Consider the following 19,677-nt stretch of genomic DNA (forward strand, 5'->3'; position numbering starts at 1 on the left):
TCTTCCTTGTGGTGTGCGGGCTTCTCATTGCGGTGGCTTCTCTTGTTGCAGAGCACGGGCTCTAGGTGCACGGGCTGTAGGCACATGGGCTCAGTAGTTGTGGCTCGCAGGCTCTAGATTGCAGTCTCAATAGTTGTGGCGCACGGGCTTAGTTGCTCCATGGCATGTGGGATCTTCCCGGACCAGGGCTCAAACCCGTGTCCCCTGCATTGGCAGGTGGATTCTTAACCACTGCACCACCAGGGAAGCCCAAAACTAGCTTTTTTGAAAAACTTACTGTGTTGTCTTCCTTTTTCTTTCTGATTTTGCCATGGATCAGAGAATTCTTTGTTTCATACCAGTACCCATCCCTGGGACTGGGGCTTGCATTTGAAGGCAGAGTATTACACTCTTACCTCTTTTTTTTTTTTTTTTGCTGAAGTCATGTAAAAATAATTAGTATTTTCACTGTTGTGTAATTTCTGTGTTGAAGCACACAAAACAAAAATGAAATTATACATGTTTGTGTTTTCTCTCCCTCCCTCTGGCACACACACAGTGAGCCTGGGAAAATTTGGTATTGATGAAGGAGAACATTTCTGTTTTCCTCTGTCTGAGGCATTTCACGTGTTTAGTTTTGCTTTCAAAACAGTAACCTCTTTGCACTATATTAGAATGAAGTTTTTTTATTCAGTACAATTAATTTCAATTTTAGGATTCTAAGAGTCTGTAATTGGTTTTGATGATAAATGTTATGTCACAATTGTTAAGAGTTCACTTTGCATCCATTTGACTTAACTTATGTATGTAAAATTTGATGAGAGGTGTCTTGGTACGCTCCTGAAATTCTAGTGAATTCTGCAAGTTTCATGCCATTTTCCTATGTTTATCCTTTTTTAGAATTAGAACTCAGTAGTAATTGTCCTTTAAAGAGAATTAAATGTATCCTTAACTTTTACAAAACAAACCTTTAAAATCTCATGTGTAAAGAGTCTTAATTTGCAGACTCTAAAGTGCTTTTTTCCACTGTTACTTTTCTGAAATAAAACTCACTAAAAAACCTCTCTTTCTTATTAGGGACTACTTAAGAGGTTAGAGGCTAGGCATGAGGGATCCTACCTAGTCCCTAAAATTACATTCCGAGTTATAGAAGCACTTGCCTGAGATTCACCAGGGAATCCACTGCCCAAAGAAGATAACGTATGTTCTAACAAGTTAATAGATCCTTGAAAATATTTTTCTGTATTTCACACCTAAAGAGATATATAGCCTAAAAACATACAGCAAAGCAGTGGTTAAGTTGTCTTCAGACTGGTGTTCATATTTAACTGAATAGCTTTTTCTCAGACTTCAACAGGAAGAATACTTAAATATTTGAGTTTCTTACAAATTTAATAAGGAACTTAAAATATAAAGCAATTATTAAGTAACATGGGTGTTTTCAACAAACTTGCACATCAAATTTGGCCTTAAAATCTGCAATATACCAATTCACCATGTCTACTGATTAACAGCAGTAACTACAGTGTTTCATTTTGAAATGAGAAGTAAAAGAAAGTTCCTTTTTTCTTACAGTGGAAGAAAATACCCTTATTCATAATGAGTGTACCAGACGAATGTCAAATTTGATGAGTTTTCCCCTTTTTTTTTTGTGAAAAAATATAGTCACTGTGTATTCTAGTCTTTACAGATCTCTCCTATTGTGACATTTCAGTTTACTTTGAACTGCAGAGTACTATTAGGGATAAGACACATTGACCTTAATTAAATAACCTGTCAATTGATAGTTTTGGAAGCTTTATACAGGTCACCTTATGGAAAAAAAATAAAATAAAATAAAAATTAGCACAGATTTAGTAATTATCTTGATGAGGGCTCAAAATTACTAGTGTTGGATATGGTAAAGACTTAAAAAGCAAAAGAGTAAGCAGGTTATGTAGTAGAGATCATAAATTTATACCAGGATGATGAGTGAAAAAATTATCCTACTATTAACATGAGTGAGAGCTTGTGGCTTGAGATAAGATTTCCAGTGTGCCATTATACATGGACTCAAAAAGTGCTGTATCTCAGTAAACTTAGATTGTAAGTGAAGATGATATGCTCTGCAAAACATAATTTAAAAAGTAGGTATAACGATGACAAAGACACTAATGTTGAAGATGCATGTGAAATTTTTGAATAATTAAACCCAAACTTAATTTTTAAAAAATCTTTGTATGGGAAAATTATATTGGGTTGCCAATTATCAAGAATAAGTAATATTTTTTCTTTTAAAATAATTGGAATCATTGCATGTGACAGACTTTAAGTTTCTCCTCTTGATTTCAGGGCCTGAAAGTAAACATTTACTACTACATTGTTATGACTTTCTCACCTGTATCATTAATTCTTAGTTGATCTGTTTCTTTATCTTAGCAATGCTCCCTTCATTTTATGTGTTCCACATAGGAGTAAGGTAAAGCCTGACATTTTCCAAAACATTATTCTTGATAAAAGTAATATTTTTGTTTAGGTGACAAACAGCATGTTTGGTGCTTCAAGAAAGAAGTTTGTAGAGGGGGTCGACAGTGACTACCATGACGAAAACATGTACTACAGCCAGTCTTCTATGTTTCCGCATCGGTCAGAAAAAGATGTAAGTTAACCAGTTAAGCTGTGTTTACTCGATAGTATATGTCTGTCTCTTTCTGATTCCTGAAAAGCAGTATATGAACTGTAGAGTACCACCTTTGGTTGAGTGACTATGTTTTAGGCATAGTGCTAGGCCCTGGGGATACAAAGATGATGAGCTTTCTTACGTTCTTATTGGAGGCAAAATGTTGTATGATTCTCAAGTTGGGATATGGTAATACTGTGGTAGGAAGTACTCAAAAGACATGGGGAAAAAAAAATCTAAGTTTCGTAACAAATGCCATCTTTTTTTTTTTTTTTTTTTTTTGCGGTACGCGGGCCTCTCACTGTTGTGGCCTCTCCCGTTGCGGAGCACAGGCTCCGGACGCGCAGGCTCAGCAGCCAAGGCTCTCGGGCCCTGCCGCTCCGCGGCACGTGGGATCTTCCCAGACCGGGGCACGAACCCGTGTCCCCTGCATCGGCAGGCGGACTCTCAACCACTGCGCCACCAGGGAAGCCCTGCCGTCATTTTTCATTAAAGTTGATCATTAGTAAATTACTTCCTGTGTCTTAGAATTTCACAAATAGGCTTACTCAAGGTTTAAGTTAGAATTTGGTGGGGTTTTGTTTTGTTTTGTTTTCCTGTTTTGGTGTTATTCCCCTTTATTTTTATTTGAAAATTGTGTCATTTTGGCAGCAAACTATCAAGTGCATTATTAGGACTCTTTTCAAATTTTGTGTTTGGTGGCTTTCTTGTGCAGTTGAATAGCTGACAGAATAATGTCATCTAATTAATTTTCTGTTATCTTACTGCCTTTCTAGCTATTTGCTATTTGATGTAAATTATAACTGAATTATTTTTTACATAAATTTCTAAGGTTAATATTTGATGTTATAGTTAAATAATTTGGGATGTCTTTCCGGTAGCATCACTGCAGAAACTAATCTGCATGTGTGTTACTGTGATTGTAAAGTTAAGATTGGTGCAAAAATGGTAGTGGAATATTACTTATTGATGAAAAGCATTCATTCTTATCAGGAAGATATAAAGCTTTCAAACTGAAATTCTTAAAAAAGTATGTGCAGAGAATGAATGACAGAGATGTCTGTCTTCTAGGGAACAGAAATACTGTATTATGTGTCAGAATTTTTTAGTCAGAATTATTACACACAGTCATATACCTATGTTGGTTACTATTCCAGGTTAATTGTCACAGAAATAACAGAATGATTTGCTTCACAAAACTTTTTTTAAATTAATTAATAAGGTAGTAAGACATGGAGATTAAGAATTTGGGCTCTAAAACAGGACAGATATGGGTTTGGATCTTGGCTTTGCCTATTAGCTTTGCCTATTAGCAAGAACTTCTCCAAGCCTCAGTTTTCTCATCTGAAAATGGGAATAATAATATAGTAGCTACTTATAAATTTCTGTGTTGCTGATACTTTTTTCATTACAGAATAGTAAGGGGTATTGCACAAACTTTAGAAAATATGCGTGGGGTCAGGGAAGGGAAAAATTACCAATAATGCTAGTTGGGAATAATTTACGGCTAAAATTTTGATTCTATATTCCACATATTTGTATTTAAAAATATATTTGTAGTTAAATCTCTGGGCCATATTGACATGTCTTTCACTAGAAAGTTTGTACCAATTTTTACTCTCATCAGCACTCTCTGTGCCCTTGAGAATACCAGCTATTATCTTTAAGTTTTTACAGATAGACAAAAGAAACTTACTGTTTTAATGTGCAGTAAAACATTGCTTAATTTACACACACACACACACACACACACACACACACACACACACAGGGCAATGTGTCTTTTTCATGTAGTTGGCCATTTTTATTTCTTCCTTTATGGATTACTGTTTTTGTGCCATTTTCTATTTCTCTATTAAGATGATAAGTCTTGTTTATTTGTCAGAGCTTTCCATATATTAAGGTTAATAACCTCTTGTCATAAATAGTTTTTCAGTTTTTTGCTTTCAGGTTTTTTTAATATAAAAATATTTATCATTTTTATTGAATTTGACTCATCGGTTTTGTGTGGGTTTTTTGGTTTTAATGTTTTCAGTTTTTGAGATCATACCTAGGAAGACTTTCCCCACCTACTTTCTTCTAGCACTTTTGTGCTTAATTCTACACATATAACTTACATTCATTAGAAGTGTGTTTTGGATTAAGGTATGAATTTTGTGGTGCCAGATTACCCTCCTCGTGCCACCCCCCCACCCCCATAAGGTTATCTGGTATCCAGTTGTCCCAACACTTTTTTTATAGTTTAGATCACAGGTTAGAAGACTTTTCCATAAAGAACCAGATAGTAAATATTTTAGACTTTGTGGGCCAAGAGGCTAAATAAAGGATAATATGTAGGTATTTATATAACCATTTAAAATGTGAAAAACCATTCTTAATTTACGCACCCTACAAATATAAGCAGTGTGCTGGATTTGGCCTGCATTCAGTAAATTGCACACCCCTGAGTTAGACCATTCATTTATGGCTAATTGGAATTCTCCCTTATATATACTAATGTCTGATTTTTTTGGCCTGTTTCTTAACTCTTGCTCTGTATATCATATTGATTCTTTGGAAGAACTACAACATAGTTGAATAGCTGTAGCTTTATAGGCAATTTTCACATCTTAGGTAAGGTCTTTCACATCCTTTACAAAAATGTTTTTGACTGTTGCACATTTATACTGATGTTTACCTTCTTTCAGAAGAGTGTGTCTCTCTTCTATTTCTGTTCTTTATGCCGTTTAAGAAGTAGCGTTTTATGGTTGCCGTTTTCATTACATTTTTCTAATTGGTTTTTACTGATATATGAAATAGTTCGTATGTGTATATATTTATTTTATAACCAACTACCTTACAAAACTCTTTTTATTAGTTTTTGTTGATTGGGAGTGTGGGCTCTGGACATTCTATTTAATGAGTTTATATCTCAGTCACAGGGTTTACTAGCTGTGTCCTTGGGAAGGTTACTCAGTCTCTGTATGTCTCAGTTTTCTCATCTATAAAATAAGAAAAATAGTACATGTCTAATGGGTGGTGGTTTTAAGGACTGAATGATAACTGTATGCAAAACTTATAGAAGACCAAATAGTAAATATTAAATGTTGCTACTATAATGAATAATAATAACATTATGCCATTGATTCTTTTGGTTTTTTCGGTAGTTATGTATATCATCTGCAGATAATGATTATTTTGTGCTTTATAAGGCTTTTGAAGAGAAAAAAATGTAAACATAATAAATAAATGACTGGGATAATTTTGTATTCTTTTTCTTCCTGGCAACAGTGAGAAAATTATTTTAAATTGTAATTTATGATAAAGGAAAACTGGCCAGTAGTTAAGTGAATCTTTAAGCCAACTATCCAAAAAAAAAACACCCCAAAAGCAAAAAGACCCCCAAAACCTAACCAATTCCTGATTTACCCTAACCATAGAGCATAAAACGTTAATTGTTTCTTCATCATATGCATGGTTGTAGAAGTATTTGGTAAACTGTTCTTTATAAGATTGTGTGCTGATTAAATTGCTAAGTATTTCTTTAGGGCTACTTCATATTTTCCAAGGCCTTTTATTTCAAGAGATGCTTGTACATGTATGTGTCTTTCAAAAGAATGCTGAATTTGCTGTTTTTGAGGTGTAAAAGTAATATAAATATTACAGATATATTACTTAAATGTTTTCACAAGATTAAGTAAATCATAGGCAGATGTGGGCTTGATGTCTCCCTTTCTTTCCCTTTTCCTTTTTTGAATCTTAGCGCTGTCACTTATTAGCTCTGTGGCTTTGGGCAAGTTATATGACCTCTTCCTTGGTTTCCTTATCTATATGTAAAGCTTGGATACTGATAGTTCCTGTATCATGTAGTTGTGTGATTTTTAATTATTTGTTTTTAATTATAATCTTTTTTTAGAGACATAGAAAATGAAAAACATTCATATAAGACACAATAGACAACTCTTTGGGGGCGGTATAATCTAAGCAATTTTAGGGTTTTCTTAAAAATTATATCTGTATTTTGATTGCTAACGTATTTTCTAGTCTTTTGAGCCTTTGTTGCACTCATTTGGTGATTGTTAAGCATGATTATTTTAGACACACAAACTTGTGGTAACATCTTTTCCCTTGTTTTAATATGTGCTGTAAAGACATGAAATGTAGCACCTATCCTTACTTTAAAAAAAAACTCATGAAACTGATTAGAGTAGACTACTTCCTTGTTTTGACAAATGGCAACCATTTTGAACTTGTACCTAACTTTCATACTTGTGTTAGCCTACAGCAATTATGGCAACTAGGATTTCTCTCAGGCCAATTTATAATAACTATTTTGTTAAAATCTAGTATAAAATAAGGATACCTTCTATCACCATTATTGTCCTCCTCATGATTAGTGTTTAACTACATAGAGAGTCATCCTGGCTGACTCTCTAGCTCTTTGAATTTGTTTCTGTCTCAGGACCTTGCGCTTAGTTTTTCCAGATCTTCACATGGTATTCTCTCTCACTACATCCAGGTATCTGTTAATCTATCTTACCGAGAAGCCTTTCTGATCGATCACTCTTTTCCTAAGTAGCCTTGTATATACTATCAGTACTACTCCTACTATATCCTAACTTCTTTCTTGCATTTTAACAGTTACAGCAACTATCTCTTCCTGAAGTATGTATTTATTACTTATGTATTCTCCTGTCTCCTCCACTAGAATTTAAGTTTAACAAAGGCAAGGACCTTGCCTCTCTAGTTTACTGCTGTGTTCTTAGAACTTATTATAAGGTGTAGGAGATAGTGGGCTCTTACTGAGTCTTTTTGTTAGAGAAAGGGAAGGAAATGAGTTGATATTGAAAGTAACAAAATTAATATTTGCAGATACGATTGTTTACCTAAAAAACTCAAAAATAACCTTTAAAACTTTTAATTTGAATGTATATAAGTATGTCAATTTTATATGGCAACAATAACCTAATAGAGTTAAATGTAAATAAATCAGACTTTAAAGAAATTAGAATTAAATGTCAAATGATTTGAAGGCAGTGTTCTAAAATTTCTTAAGTTCATTGCCATTTAAATAATCTTCAAACTCTGTATTTTAAAGATAAAAGCCTATTTATAAAAGGGAGTTAAAATGATATACTTAAAAGATATAACAAATTTTGATACATCAACAAAAATAATAAGAAAAGTTTTCATCCAGTAATAACAATCATAAAAAATCATAGTCAGAAAACACCATTTTATTCCTCTCATACTAGCAAAGAGGGTTTTTGTTGTTGTTTGGTTTTTTGGTTTTTGTTTTTAAGTGGAAGAGTAGCCATTATCTGTGAGGGAACATTGAAGTAACTGCTGTGGAAGCATAATTAATACAAACTTTGTAGAAAACAGTTTAGCAATGCATATTAAGAGCCTTTAATATGCCTTTAAATTTGTGCTTTGGCTCTAACCTAAGATTCAGACAATATAATATAGAGATCTTCCTTGCCATACTTTCTTTAGAATGTTTTGAATGTTAAATGTTCTATAGGAATTAATTACATTGACTATTTCAGCATATATTACACTTTCTGAAAATGTTATTTTTGAAAACTTAATGTTTTAATCAAAATTACTTGAAATATCTGGTAAACTCATAATTTGTTATTGATTTCTGATTCATAAGCTACCAGGTCCTATGACTTATTGACTATTTTGTTTTTCTGCCTGCTTCCTCTCTTGTCCCTTTCTTCTTTTGGTCTTTTTAATATATTATCTTCTAATAGGCTTTCTTTTTGTTTACTAGATTTCATTCTGACTTCAGTGGTTTTTTATTTGTTTAACCATACTGTTTTTAATTTTTAAATGTTTTTCAGATTCTATGTAGATTTAAAACTTTCTTTCTTTGTTTTTTCTGTTTGAGATATGATATAGTCAAAATCATATTTCTTTGTTGTTTTCATCCTGGAATAAATAACAGAATGCTAGGAATTATATTATCACCATACCTTTAAATATATTGTACAATGAATTTTTAAGGAACACTTAAAAACATATATTTCATTTTAAAATTGCTTTTGTGGTCAGGGCATTTTTATTTAATAAAACTTTGTTGCATTTTGAAGTCATTTTTTATGTAGAAAATTATTTCTTGACCATACTGATTTTAATGTTTCTTGAAATAGGTTTTGTGATTGAAGGTACATTTTATTGGTGGGAATAATTGTGAGAGGTGATCACTATTGGAAAGCGTGAGGGGGATAGAATAATTAACACTTCTTTCCTGTTATGGATTGCTGGAAGGAGCCAGATTGGCCTATTATTAAGTTTTTCAAATATACATTTTGTAAAACAATATAATTTTAGAGTTTTTTTGGTCATGGATTTCAGAATTATCTCTAGTAACAGTGGAAATAATTTTAGAAATACAGTTTCTAACTTGTTGATTTCCTTGATATTCTGTATATTAAGCAAAAGGATAAAGGAGCTCTTTGTTGAGTCAGGAAAATAACTTGTATTACATTACTGTTTCTTCTAGTTGCTTCCTGGTTTGTACTGTTGTTTGAATGAAGTGTTGTATTATAGACTGTTTGAGAAATGAGGAAGAATATAGTTGTGATAATGGTTTTAGACTGGGAACACAGTAACCTGCTTATTGGTTTCAGCATTCTACTGATTGTGTGACATTTAATCTTTTTCTACTATTTTCCCCCTCTAAGAACACAAGTTCTGCTCCCTATTTTATCTAGAATTCATTTGATAAACTTCTTTCTTTAGCTTCTTAAGCAAAAATGAATATAAAATTAGAGTACTATTCAATAAATTCCCGGAAGGCTGCCCCTCTGATTGCTATTAATGAGATTCCTGAATTGGGAGGAAGTTTAGATTACTAGCAGCAGCTGCTACCATTTATTGAACACTTAATATGTGTATATCTTACTTAATCTTCACTTCAACTCTATAAGGTAGGTAGTGTTATTTCCATCTTACAGGAAGGAAACAGAGGCTCGGCTCTCCCATAGGTAAGAGGCAGAATCAGGATTCAAACCTAGATTTTTTTCTGACTCAAAGCCAGGCTCTTTCCACTTATGCTTATATTCCCTACTCTAATATGTCTCTTGATCTAAAGTTCTATATTTTTCTAAGAAATTTACCTTTATACAATTAACTTTCAGCAGTTAAAAAATTATATAAATTTTCTATCATCTGTTAATTATAGTTATTTCTGTGCCAGAGTACATTTCTTGTGTATTTTCTTTGCGCTTGTAAATAGCGTTTCTACCCCATATTCCTTCATTGTATGTTAAATCCGTTTTAAAATCCATTTTTAGCACTGACATATTTCATGAAGCATGCTTTCAGAGTTTAAAAATACATACTGCTAGGATTGATTTTATAAGAAATTATATATTTGCATTTTTGACACATTTTGAAGCAGTCATTTTAACATTGGTTTGTATAGCTGATCATTGCTTATTTTACTTGGGTGTTGTGAAGATTATAAACCATTAAACAGACTGCTTTCATGTTTCTGTAAAGCATTGTTTACTAACCTTCTTTATGTACTCACACATAGAGAAAATGATAATATTTAATATGTCATACTGGTAAATGGGTCACCCTGCTGCTCTTCGACTCAAATATTTGGCCCAGGGTGCCATTCCCCCTTTACCTTCATGTTGTGTCGTCTTCTCTACTTTATCTCCCAGTGCTGAGAGGAGTGATATTTTGGCATACCTATTAACTCATTTGTGGATGTATAACCTTTGTGAGAAAGTAGACTATAAAATGTCTGTTCTTTGGAGTTATGTGCTCAATAAACATACACATTTCTAGGAAAAGTAAAATTTTTAGTGGTCCATTCTAGAATGTTCACATTATGGATCATTCTAAGTCACGGATTCATGCTGGCCAGCATCTTTTATGTGAAGCCTTTGGAAACTATACTCCTTTACTTTTGTTTATAGCTTATAATGATAACAGGAAATCATGATTGTTAAGGCATCAGAAAATCATGATTATTAACAGAAAATCATGATTGTTAAGGCATTTTATTATAAACATTTTACCTTCTGTCACCAACTAAAGCTTCATTGTATGTTACATATGTTCTTTGATCTTGTTCTTGCAATTTAGAAATGAACCTTTAATGTGCTTAAAATATTTGTGGTTATGTGGTAATAGTAACGATAATTGTACCTAACAGAAGAACTTGGTCAGGCATAAAATGCGAATTCTTTCAGTTTAACTGTTTATATTGTATACCCTCCAGATTTCAGAAGGAATATTTATAAGGTTTGATGCTTTTTTAGAAAATTTGTTACTATATTTAAATACTGCTGTGTTTAGAGTAGTAACTTAGCCCAACCCCAGAAGAGTCTGGTGTATGTCATTAGTTTAAAGCTACTGTTGTATAAAAACTTCTGTGAATTTCAGAATAATTAAAACAATTTAGAATTTTGACATGAAAATAGCATGAAATGTGTATTGTATAAACCTCTACTGTTTAAATATTTTTCCCCCTGGCTTTCCTACTGCGGTCAATGTCAGCCCAGTTCTTCACTGGAAATCAGAGAGGCCTCTGATAGTTCCCTGTCTGGTGATTCTCCACCCATCTCTTTTCCCCTATATCTCAACCATTTCAATAGGACTCCTTCGTAGTCGCAGTTCTCCTGTTCTAGCTTAGTATCTTACCATTTCCATCCAGTTTTGCTTTGGAATTATCTTACCAAAGCACCGTTTGATCATGTCACTTCCTGGCTTAAAATTATATTTTCTCTTTATCGCCATAGTTAGTAGCCATCTTTGCATAACATTTAAGAAGATCTTTTGCATCTGGTCCCATCACTCTTTTGTTTCCCATTCTTCTATTCCCCAGTGTGCGTAGGGTAGGCCTTATCTCCCTTCCCTAATTACCCTGTTGTTCAGTCACTGATGTTTCTTATTTTGTTTGTATTCTAATCATGTCACTAACTTTTATCGCACTCACTGCATATTCTCACACTGGAAAACCCTTCATCTGTACCCACATCAGATGTTACCATTCTACAAAGTATTCCTGTTACCTCACCCCCTTTTTTAGAAATATCTTCCTCCAGTGATACTTTATACTTCCTTAAGAGCACTTACCACACTGTGCCTTGGAACATAATTAGTTGTGTAATTCATTCTGTCCTTCCACTAGATTATAACCCTTTTGATGACGTAGCTCGTCTTATTTAATTATGGTGTTTTGATGGTTGCTTAATATAAGTCAGGGAATACACAGACATGCACTTACACGTACAAATTTTCATTTACTCAGTTTAAGTATCTAGTTTTTTATAGCACTGCCACATACAGTGCTAGTCTCTATGAAGAAGTAAAAAATGAATATAACATGGCTTCAAAGAATTTTTATTCTAGGAAAAAAAGATGATGCAAAAAATTGAAAGGCATTGTACACAAGTGCCATGAATGTACATGCAATGTACATTATATACCATGTCTATACATATTTGTAAGTATTTTGGGTTTGTCCTTTGGTACTGTATCACCTCTCCGCGTACCTGGTTGTGTGTATGTTTATTAGATTTTACTACCCATTTGATACACATTTCTATATAAAAATCAGTAACTATTAACAAAATACAAAACTTTTCTATTTAGGTAATTTTATTTTCAACTTTAATAAACTGAAGTTAGAATTTAGCTTAATATATTATTTAAGAATCAAGTAATTTTACTTAAATTTAGACTTTTTGAAGTACTGTCTTCACGTATTTGTTAGCCTAGTTTGCTTTTCTTTAAAGTGAGGTAATGATGCTGTCATAGTTTCATTTAGAGTAACTGGGGAAAAAAAACTTTGCAGTGATCAAAAATTAATTTTATTTGCATAGTTTGATGTCATGCAATTGTGATACGTGCTTAAGTTAACATGAAATTTATTATGCAGTGTTTGTTTTTGTTTTTCTGAAGATTGGGAAATATGGATTTGATTCTCACATATTATGATATGTTGTACAGATTTGTAAAATGTCAGTGCAATGTTCTGTGTACTTTCTTTATGCTCTAATATAATTAATTTGTTTCTAGATGCTGGCATCACCATCTACATCAGGTCAGCTGTCTCAGTTTGGGGCAAGTTTATACGGGCAACAAAGTAAGAATTTTGTATTTATTCTGGGATACTTTATTTAAAGAAAAAAATAACTACCAAATAAAGAATAATGCTGCCCTTGTGGGTTTATTCTAGGGTTTAAAAGGAAAGATATTTAATTTTCAGTTTTTCTTATTTTACTTAGCAGAAAACCTCATTATTTCAGACCTTTCTAATTCAAAATTATTTGGATACAGGGTAGATCAAAATTTATTTCTTCATCTTTTGTATGTGTATGTTCCTTTGCAGTATTTTTGAAGAAGATATGCTAAACAAATTAAAAATAGACATTCTCTATGTTTTCAGTTGGAGGAAGTTAAAGGTTTTTGATTGGTCAGTTAAGTAGGTTGTTTTGTTTGTGTTTTTTGGTCTTATTATTAATGTAAGCCCATTACCTAGCAGTTTGTGAAATGTTCTCTTTGTTTAGCAAATACTTCTTTTACTTGGCTCAGTCTGGGTATACAATCTCTGTTTTTGACTAACAGTTCAAAGCTTTTTCCATATACGAGATTTTATTTCTTTTATGTGTTGTAATACTTTTATAGCTCTCAGCACAGTGCCTGGCGCATAGTAAGCGCTCAATAAATGTTAACTATTATTATGACATAATTTTTATAAAACTAAATTATAAAATTTTCCCTTTTTTAAATTAATTTTCCAAACTTTTATATATTAATAAGATTTGTCATATCTTTTAATGTCAGAGACTGCTGATCTCTCATCTCTGTAGTGGGAGGGAAGTGTTAAAAGGGATGTAAATTCCCATCAAAGATTACAGAATAATAGGGTAACTGAAGCAGACAATCTGATGACCAAATAATTTAACCAGCTTCAAATAAAAATCAGTTATGTGATTTGTAAGTCTTTCCCAGTATAATAAAAGGCAAAGTTTTGATAGATATAAGAGTAGTTTGTCATACCACTTTACCCTTCAATTTTATTTTGAAATTTAGTAAGGGGAAAAAACTTACTTTGTTAGACAAATATAGTTTCCATCTATTTTTTTTCTCTCTACCTCTTGTGGCATTCTTTTTGCTATGAAAACACAATTTTGTTAGTACAGAATTAGTAAGGAAAATTATTAATTACAGATACTAGTTTTCCTCTAGTTAAGTAGAAAACATTTTTAAGCCTTTTATTACACAAAAAAGATGTTGCTTATTTATCAGCAAATGTTCATTCTAGTTATTGAGGGAATATTATTAGCTAGCAGTTTGTTTCATTTGGACTGTTTTTGTTTGAAGCCTACTAATTTCACCTTTCTGGTAACCCTTACATTCGAAATATCTAGTTAAAATTTAAAGCTACCCCTTATTTCTATAGAGAAACTGCAAAGAACTTACATTGCTTTCTTTTTAAAGCCCACAATTTATCACAGCAGAAAGTAGATAATGGAATAGAGAAAAGTTATATTTGAGAATCCAAGGTTATTTAATGAAGGAGAATAGCAATTATTTTACAATATAATCAGCTATATGGTCTTTGAAAATCTGATCTAATTTTTTTAACCTACAAATGTGAAGTTATAATTGGGCTAAGTTATAGAATGGATTAGGTTTGGAATATGGTTATTTCATTGGTAAGGTAGACATTTATTGATTTAATTTGTGTACATGATTGTGCTGATGGTTAAGGATATACAAAGATTAATAAATGAGCAAAGTTATTTTCATTAGGAAAAGTATTTTAAGGTACTTAGTAATTTAAAAAGAAGTTACATATGACAAATATTTCCTGTTGAAGTTTAGTATAATAAATGGCTTTATTATTGTAGCATTGATGAACCAGCATTTTCAATTCATGGCTCACTCTTTTAACTGACATTGTAGGTATTATTTTTTTAAATGAACCTTAGATCAACTGAAACTGAAATGTCTCAAGTCAGGGTACAATTATTCCTTTCTAGTGCACAGATCTAGAAGCTACAACTAGTAAAATAAAATAAAATAAAACAGAGCCTGAATTCCTAGTCTCTGTCTGTTAGGATAGACCTGACAGGGCCAGATAAGTCTTTCAGCTGGTAAGTAGTTTGAACACACACCTTCTCAGAGAGGAGAACACCAGCTACCATGTAGGACTTGAGGGTCAGGGCTTTGGTAGTATAAGTAAGTCAGAAAGATAAAACTTGAGGGGCTGACCTTATTTAATAAAGGATGGGGAGATAGAATAAGCAGGTGGGAATAGATTCATGATGTTATTCTTATGGCAGCTAACTTTAATTGTGCATTGGGCTTGATATTACAAAGTTCTTTTGCCCCGCAAGTGTATTGAGTACCACCATTAACTCTGTATTCAGATTGGCAAAGTTCAGTAGGAATTTGAGCCATTAAAATGGAGGTTTACTATCTGTTTTGTGTTCTTGATGATCAGAGAGATTAGAGGTGGAGAAGGAAGAGCGCCCTCTTCAAAACTGAGACTCACTGAGTTTAAAACAAGGGAAGGAATTCCTCTTGGAATGGATACAGAGCTGCTTAAAGTGACTTTTCGCCGGATTTGGGTGGAAGTGATTGTATAGTACACAAGGGTACCCAGAAAATGCTGGATTAGGAGCTTGTGTGATCATGGGTTCTAGTACAGTATAGTTGTATCCAAATATGTAACTTTTCATCCAAGGGTTTATGTGACTACTGTGCATCAAGTGGTAACTGTAGAAGCTGGTGAATGGAATCTTATATTCAAGTTGCATGATGTTCTCTACTTGTTCTCTACTTGTGCATAAGATTTTAAGTACACTGTCTAGGTTTAAAGACCCCTGGGCTCCCTGAAGTGTGTACTAGATGGGAATGAACAGGGAGCCAGGAATTAATTTCCCCTGGATAGTCAATGCATTGAAATTAAGTGATAGTATCGTTGGTGTGACTTTTTCTTTCTTACCAACAGGATTTAGGGCCTTGGAGGATTTGAGAAAAAGGAGTACTTCTTATATGCCTGTAATCTAGCCACATAGGTTAACTAGCTGTCTGCATGAATCCATTATATACATTTGTGTCTGAATTCTCAGAGGACCCAGACCACTAGCTGGGAAAGGAAATAAACTTCTCTTTCTGGTATCCGGACTCCTGGCTTAAAAGCAGTGGCATAGCCTTATGCTTTCAACAACATCCCTTTGACCTCCTATTTTAAGAATACATATATGAAAGCTACTTGTTTTGTGGAGAGCCAGAGCACAGGTGGAATGGTGCAGAAATAATACTGTTGACAGTATAGTTAGGCATATGACACATTTTGGTAGCTTTTAGGAAATAGGATCATTTAACAGATACTTGAATTAATAATGAATGCCCTGGGAGTTCTTGCTCTCTAGAAGCATTTTATAGTTGGGGAGGTCAAGACATATTTATATGCAAAGTGTTAAATATTTAAATACCATAGGGTAAAAGGCATCATGTTGAATGATATGGACAGACTTACAGATTGGAGAGAAAAGCACAGTAAGCTACAGTGGTATGGGAAAGGTTCAAAAAGGAGGTAGGAATTGAGTTTAACAGATATTTTTGAGTGCCTACCATATATATTACATCATGCTAGAGACTGCAGATGTGTTGTAGAAGAGAGCATTCTCTTTTATGCCATCTCTGTACAGTGTATATATGCCTTCAGTGTTGCTGCGTTTATTTATTGCACATCTTCATTGCCTTTGTATCCTCAATACTCTGTACACGATAGGCACTCACTGAATGTTTGTTGAATGCATGATGAACAAGATATGGTCCTTATATATAATCTAGTAGGATAAATACACAAGTTATTTTCCTACAAAATAGAGGAAGAAGTACAGAGTTTTCTGGATACTTGAAAGGTAGGAGTAATCACATACCTTAAATGATCAGGACAGGATTTACAGATGAGGTCATGTTTGACATTGCCCTTGAAAAGACCATGAGTAAGGTTGTTTCAGTAGTGGGAACAAAATCTACAGCATGGGATAAATTTTTGAGTGGTTTGCTTTATCAAGACAAGGGAAATCTATTAGGCTGTTACATTGGTTTCAGCCAAGAAGTACAAATCTTCACAATTTTATGGAATCTATCTCAAGATATTTGCTACTTTTTAAGTTCAAGAACGCAGCTATAACATACTCTTTTCCCCCAGAAAACAACTATTTATAGGTGAAAACCATTATTACTTCATTGGACTATCTCATTTTATCTTACCTTTAGGACCACCTGTTGATTTTCTTTTCATAGGCACGTTTCATCCCTCCACCCGACCCTCACTCCCCAAAAGCTAATAGTTATTCGGTATTTTCTATGTGTCAGGTGCTATGTTAAGTACTTGATATAAATATAAACTCATTTAATCTTCACAACAACCCGATTAAAGGTTAAGGGACTTGCCTAGGGAGTAAGTAGTAGAGCCAGGATTGCCTTACTTTGTAAGTTTTACTATGTGAACATGAGTTGAGAACAGCAGTTTCTTTGAAACCTGGATGCTACATATTACTTACTGAATGTCATGACCCTAGGAAGCAATTTGCACACAGTAGAAACTGCATGTGTTAAATCCACAGATTCCAAGAGTCTGCTGACTAAGGCATTATGATAGGATTTATTCATTTATTGTGTTATTTATCTAGTACCTACCATGAGTGAAGAATTATTCCAGGATTGAAGAGTATGGCAAATAACAAAGTTCCTGCTTTCATGGAGCTTATATTTTAATGAAGGAGGTCGGAGAATAAGCATACAAATAAATTTATTTACTTAGTAAATAATATGATTCTGATAATAAGTACTGTAAAAAATTGTCAGGTTAATGGATGAGTGGATGGGATCAGTAGTTTTCGAGCAGGCAAAGAGGCTGTCTCTGAGGCGGTAGTATTTGAATGGAAACCAGTCTGTTGAGAAGTGGAAACGCTTGGAAAGATCTGGGGAAGAGCTTTTCAGGTACAGACAACAGCAAATGCAAATGGTCTTACTCATGAGAATATAAGAATGAACTTCGTGTGTTAAAAGATGAATGAGAGGGCCAGTATAATGAACAAAGAAAGTGGAAGGTTAATGGGTAGCAGGTGCCAGGTCATGGAGTCTTGTAAAGATTTGGTAAAGCATTTGGATTTATTCTAAGTTTAATGGGAAGGATTTTCAGATACAGTTTCATTTTTAAAAGATCACCTTGCTGTGTAGAAAATGGACTGAGTGGAGGAGGGACAGTGACAAGAAAAAGAGAAAGACAATTAGTGCAGTAGTCCAGGCAGGAAAGTAGGGTGGCTTTGGACTAGTGCTGGACGTGTTGAGAAATGGTTAGGTTTGGGATATTTTGGACATAGAGCTAATATGATTTGGGGATGTGGGATATGAAAGAGAGGGATCAAGGATGATCTCTAAGGTTAGAGACCTGCGTTACTTTGTGAAAGGGTGCTGCTAATGTATCATGCAAATTTAGGTTGAGGAGGAGGAGTAAAAAGTATATATAGGAGATTCACACAGCTGTTCCACAGATGGAGTGCCACCTGCTGTAAAGATCCAGCCAGATGTTTGGGACTCCCGGCTGGTTCTAACACAGCAGCAACTTCTCATAGTTGAGGATTTTGAAGCCAGGTTAGCTCCATCCATGCTTGTCTCATACATCCTTACTACCCAGAAGGTAAGCCCACTCTTCCTCCAGGCATATCACTTGTCCTCATTTTCATATATCTTGCAGTTTTCTCAGACCGAACTGGTGTGACATTTTTATTCCCCTGACTCCTCATCACCACCACCAAATGCCTGGCTAGGTCTCTTTCATTATTCAGTTCATGTACAGTATTGTCTAGGAAACATGTTCTGATCCCACATTCATTCTGCTTTCATGTCTGAGTGTTGCCCCCATATACACCAAGTACACTGTACATGTACTGCATGTAAACATCTTGATCATAGCAGTTTGGTTTTGGGGGGGGGGGTTTGTTTTCTTTTTTAAGTAGTCTTGTATATCTCTGTAGAACAAGAGGAGGGAAAGTATTCTAGGTGGGGAGAAGGATATGAGTAAAGATACCGGGGCATATTTTGGGGAGGGGACTAGGGAAATTACAAAGAAGATTGTAAGTCAAGTATGTGGTATCTAAAAAGAGTTTGTATCGGGGTGAGTAAAGTATTAAAATTGATTAGAAGAGTATATTGTCAGTTATTTCTCAGTAAAGCTGGGAAAAATAAAGATTAGAAGAATCTTTTGGGTCTTGACAGAGCATTTTAAAGACTACACTGTGATTGGATTTAACTTTAGAACAGTGATTCTCAACCCTGACTGCCCTTCTAGAAACACCTAAAGAGTTAAAAAAAAAAATCCCACTGCCCATGAATTTCCCAGACCCAGACTAAGTCACAGTTTCTGGGTGTGGGACCCAGATATTAAAGTTTCCCACGTGATGTGAAGGATAGCAACTACTTCAAGAAGCAGAAAGTGTGATTCGTTGAAAAAAGGTATTGAAATTAGAGTCAAGAAATTGGATCACGGGTTTTTTTGTTTGTTTGTTTGTTTTTGTGTGTGTGGTTTTTTGCTTTGTATTTTTTGTTTTTTGGGGGGTTTTGCTGCATCAGCAGCATGCAGGATCTTAGTTCCCTGACCAGGGATCAATCCCATGCCCCCTGCAGTGGAAGCGCAGAGTCTTAACCACTGGACCACCAGGGAAGTCCCTGGATCATGGTTTTTTGTTTTTGTTTTTTTTTTTCCGTACGCGGGCCTCTCACTGTTGTGGCCTCTCCCGTTGCGGAGCACAGGCTCCGGATGCGCAGGCTCAGCGGCCATGGCTCACGGGCCCAGCCGCTCCGCTGCATATGGGATCCTCCCAGACCGGGGCACGAACCCGTATCCCCTGCATCGGCAGGCGGACTCTCAACCACTGCGCCACCAGGGAGGCCCTGGATCATGGTTTTTATTCTTCATTTTTTGTGATCTTGGGTAAGTCACTTAATGCCTGATGTTAGTTCATTTATAATTAAGTTGAAATGATCTTCATCTGTAACTTGGT

At 34.3% G+C, this 19,677-nt stretch overlaps 1 protein-coding gene across 7 annotated transcripts in view; it reads left to right on the forward strand.

Moving 5' to 3' along the window:
* Positions 1-19,677, forward strand: part of CNOT2 (CCR4-NOT transcription complex subunit 2) — a 115,981-nt gene that overhangs the window by 68,684 nt on the left and 27,620 nt on the right. For 6 of the 7 annotated variants that reach the window (XM_082635925.1, XM_082635924.1, XM_082635921.1 and 3 more), the window contains 2 exons: positions 2,495-2,617; positions 12,665-12,731. In XM_082635925.1, the coding sequence (XP_082492051.1) occupies positions 2,495-2,617; positions 12,665-12,731 (190 nt within the window). Of the gene's footprint in view, positions 1-2,494; positions 2,618-12,664; positions 12,732-19,677 lie in introns of those variants that run through there. The other variant, XM_082635927.1, reaches the window with a different exon arrangement.

This window comes from Mesoplodon mirus (assembly GCF_964341445.2).
Source record: "Mesoplodon mirus genome assembly, chromosome: 11".
Taxonomy (NCBI): Eukaryota; Metazoa; Chordata; class Mammalia; order Artiodactyla; family Ziphiidae; genus Mesoplodon; species Mesoplodon mirus.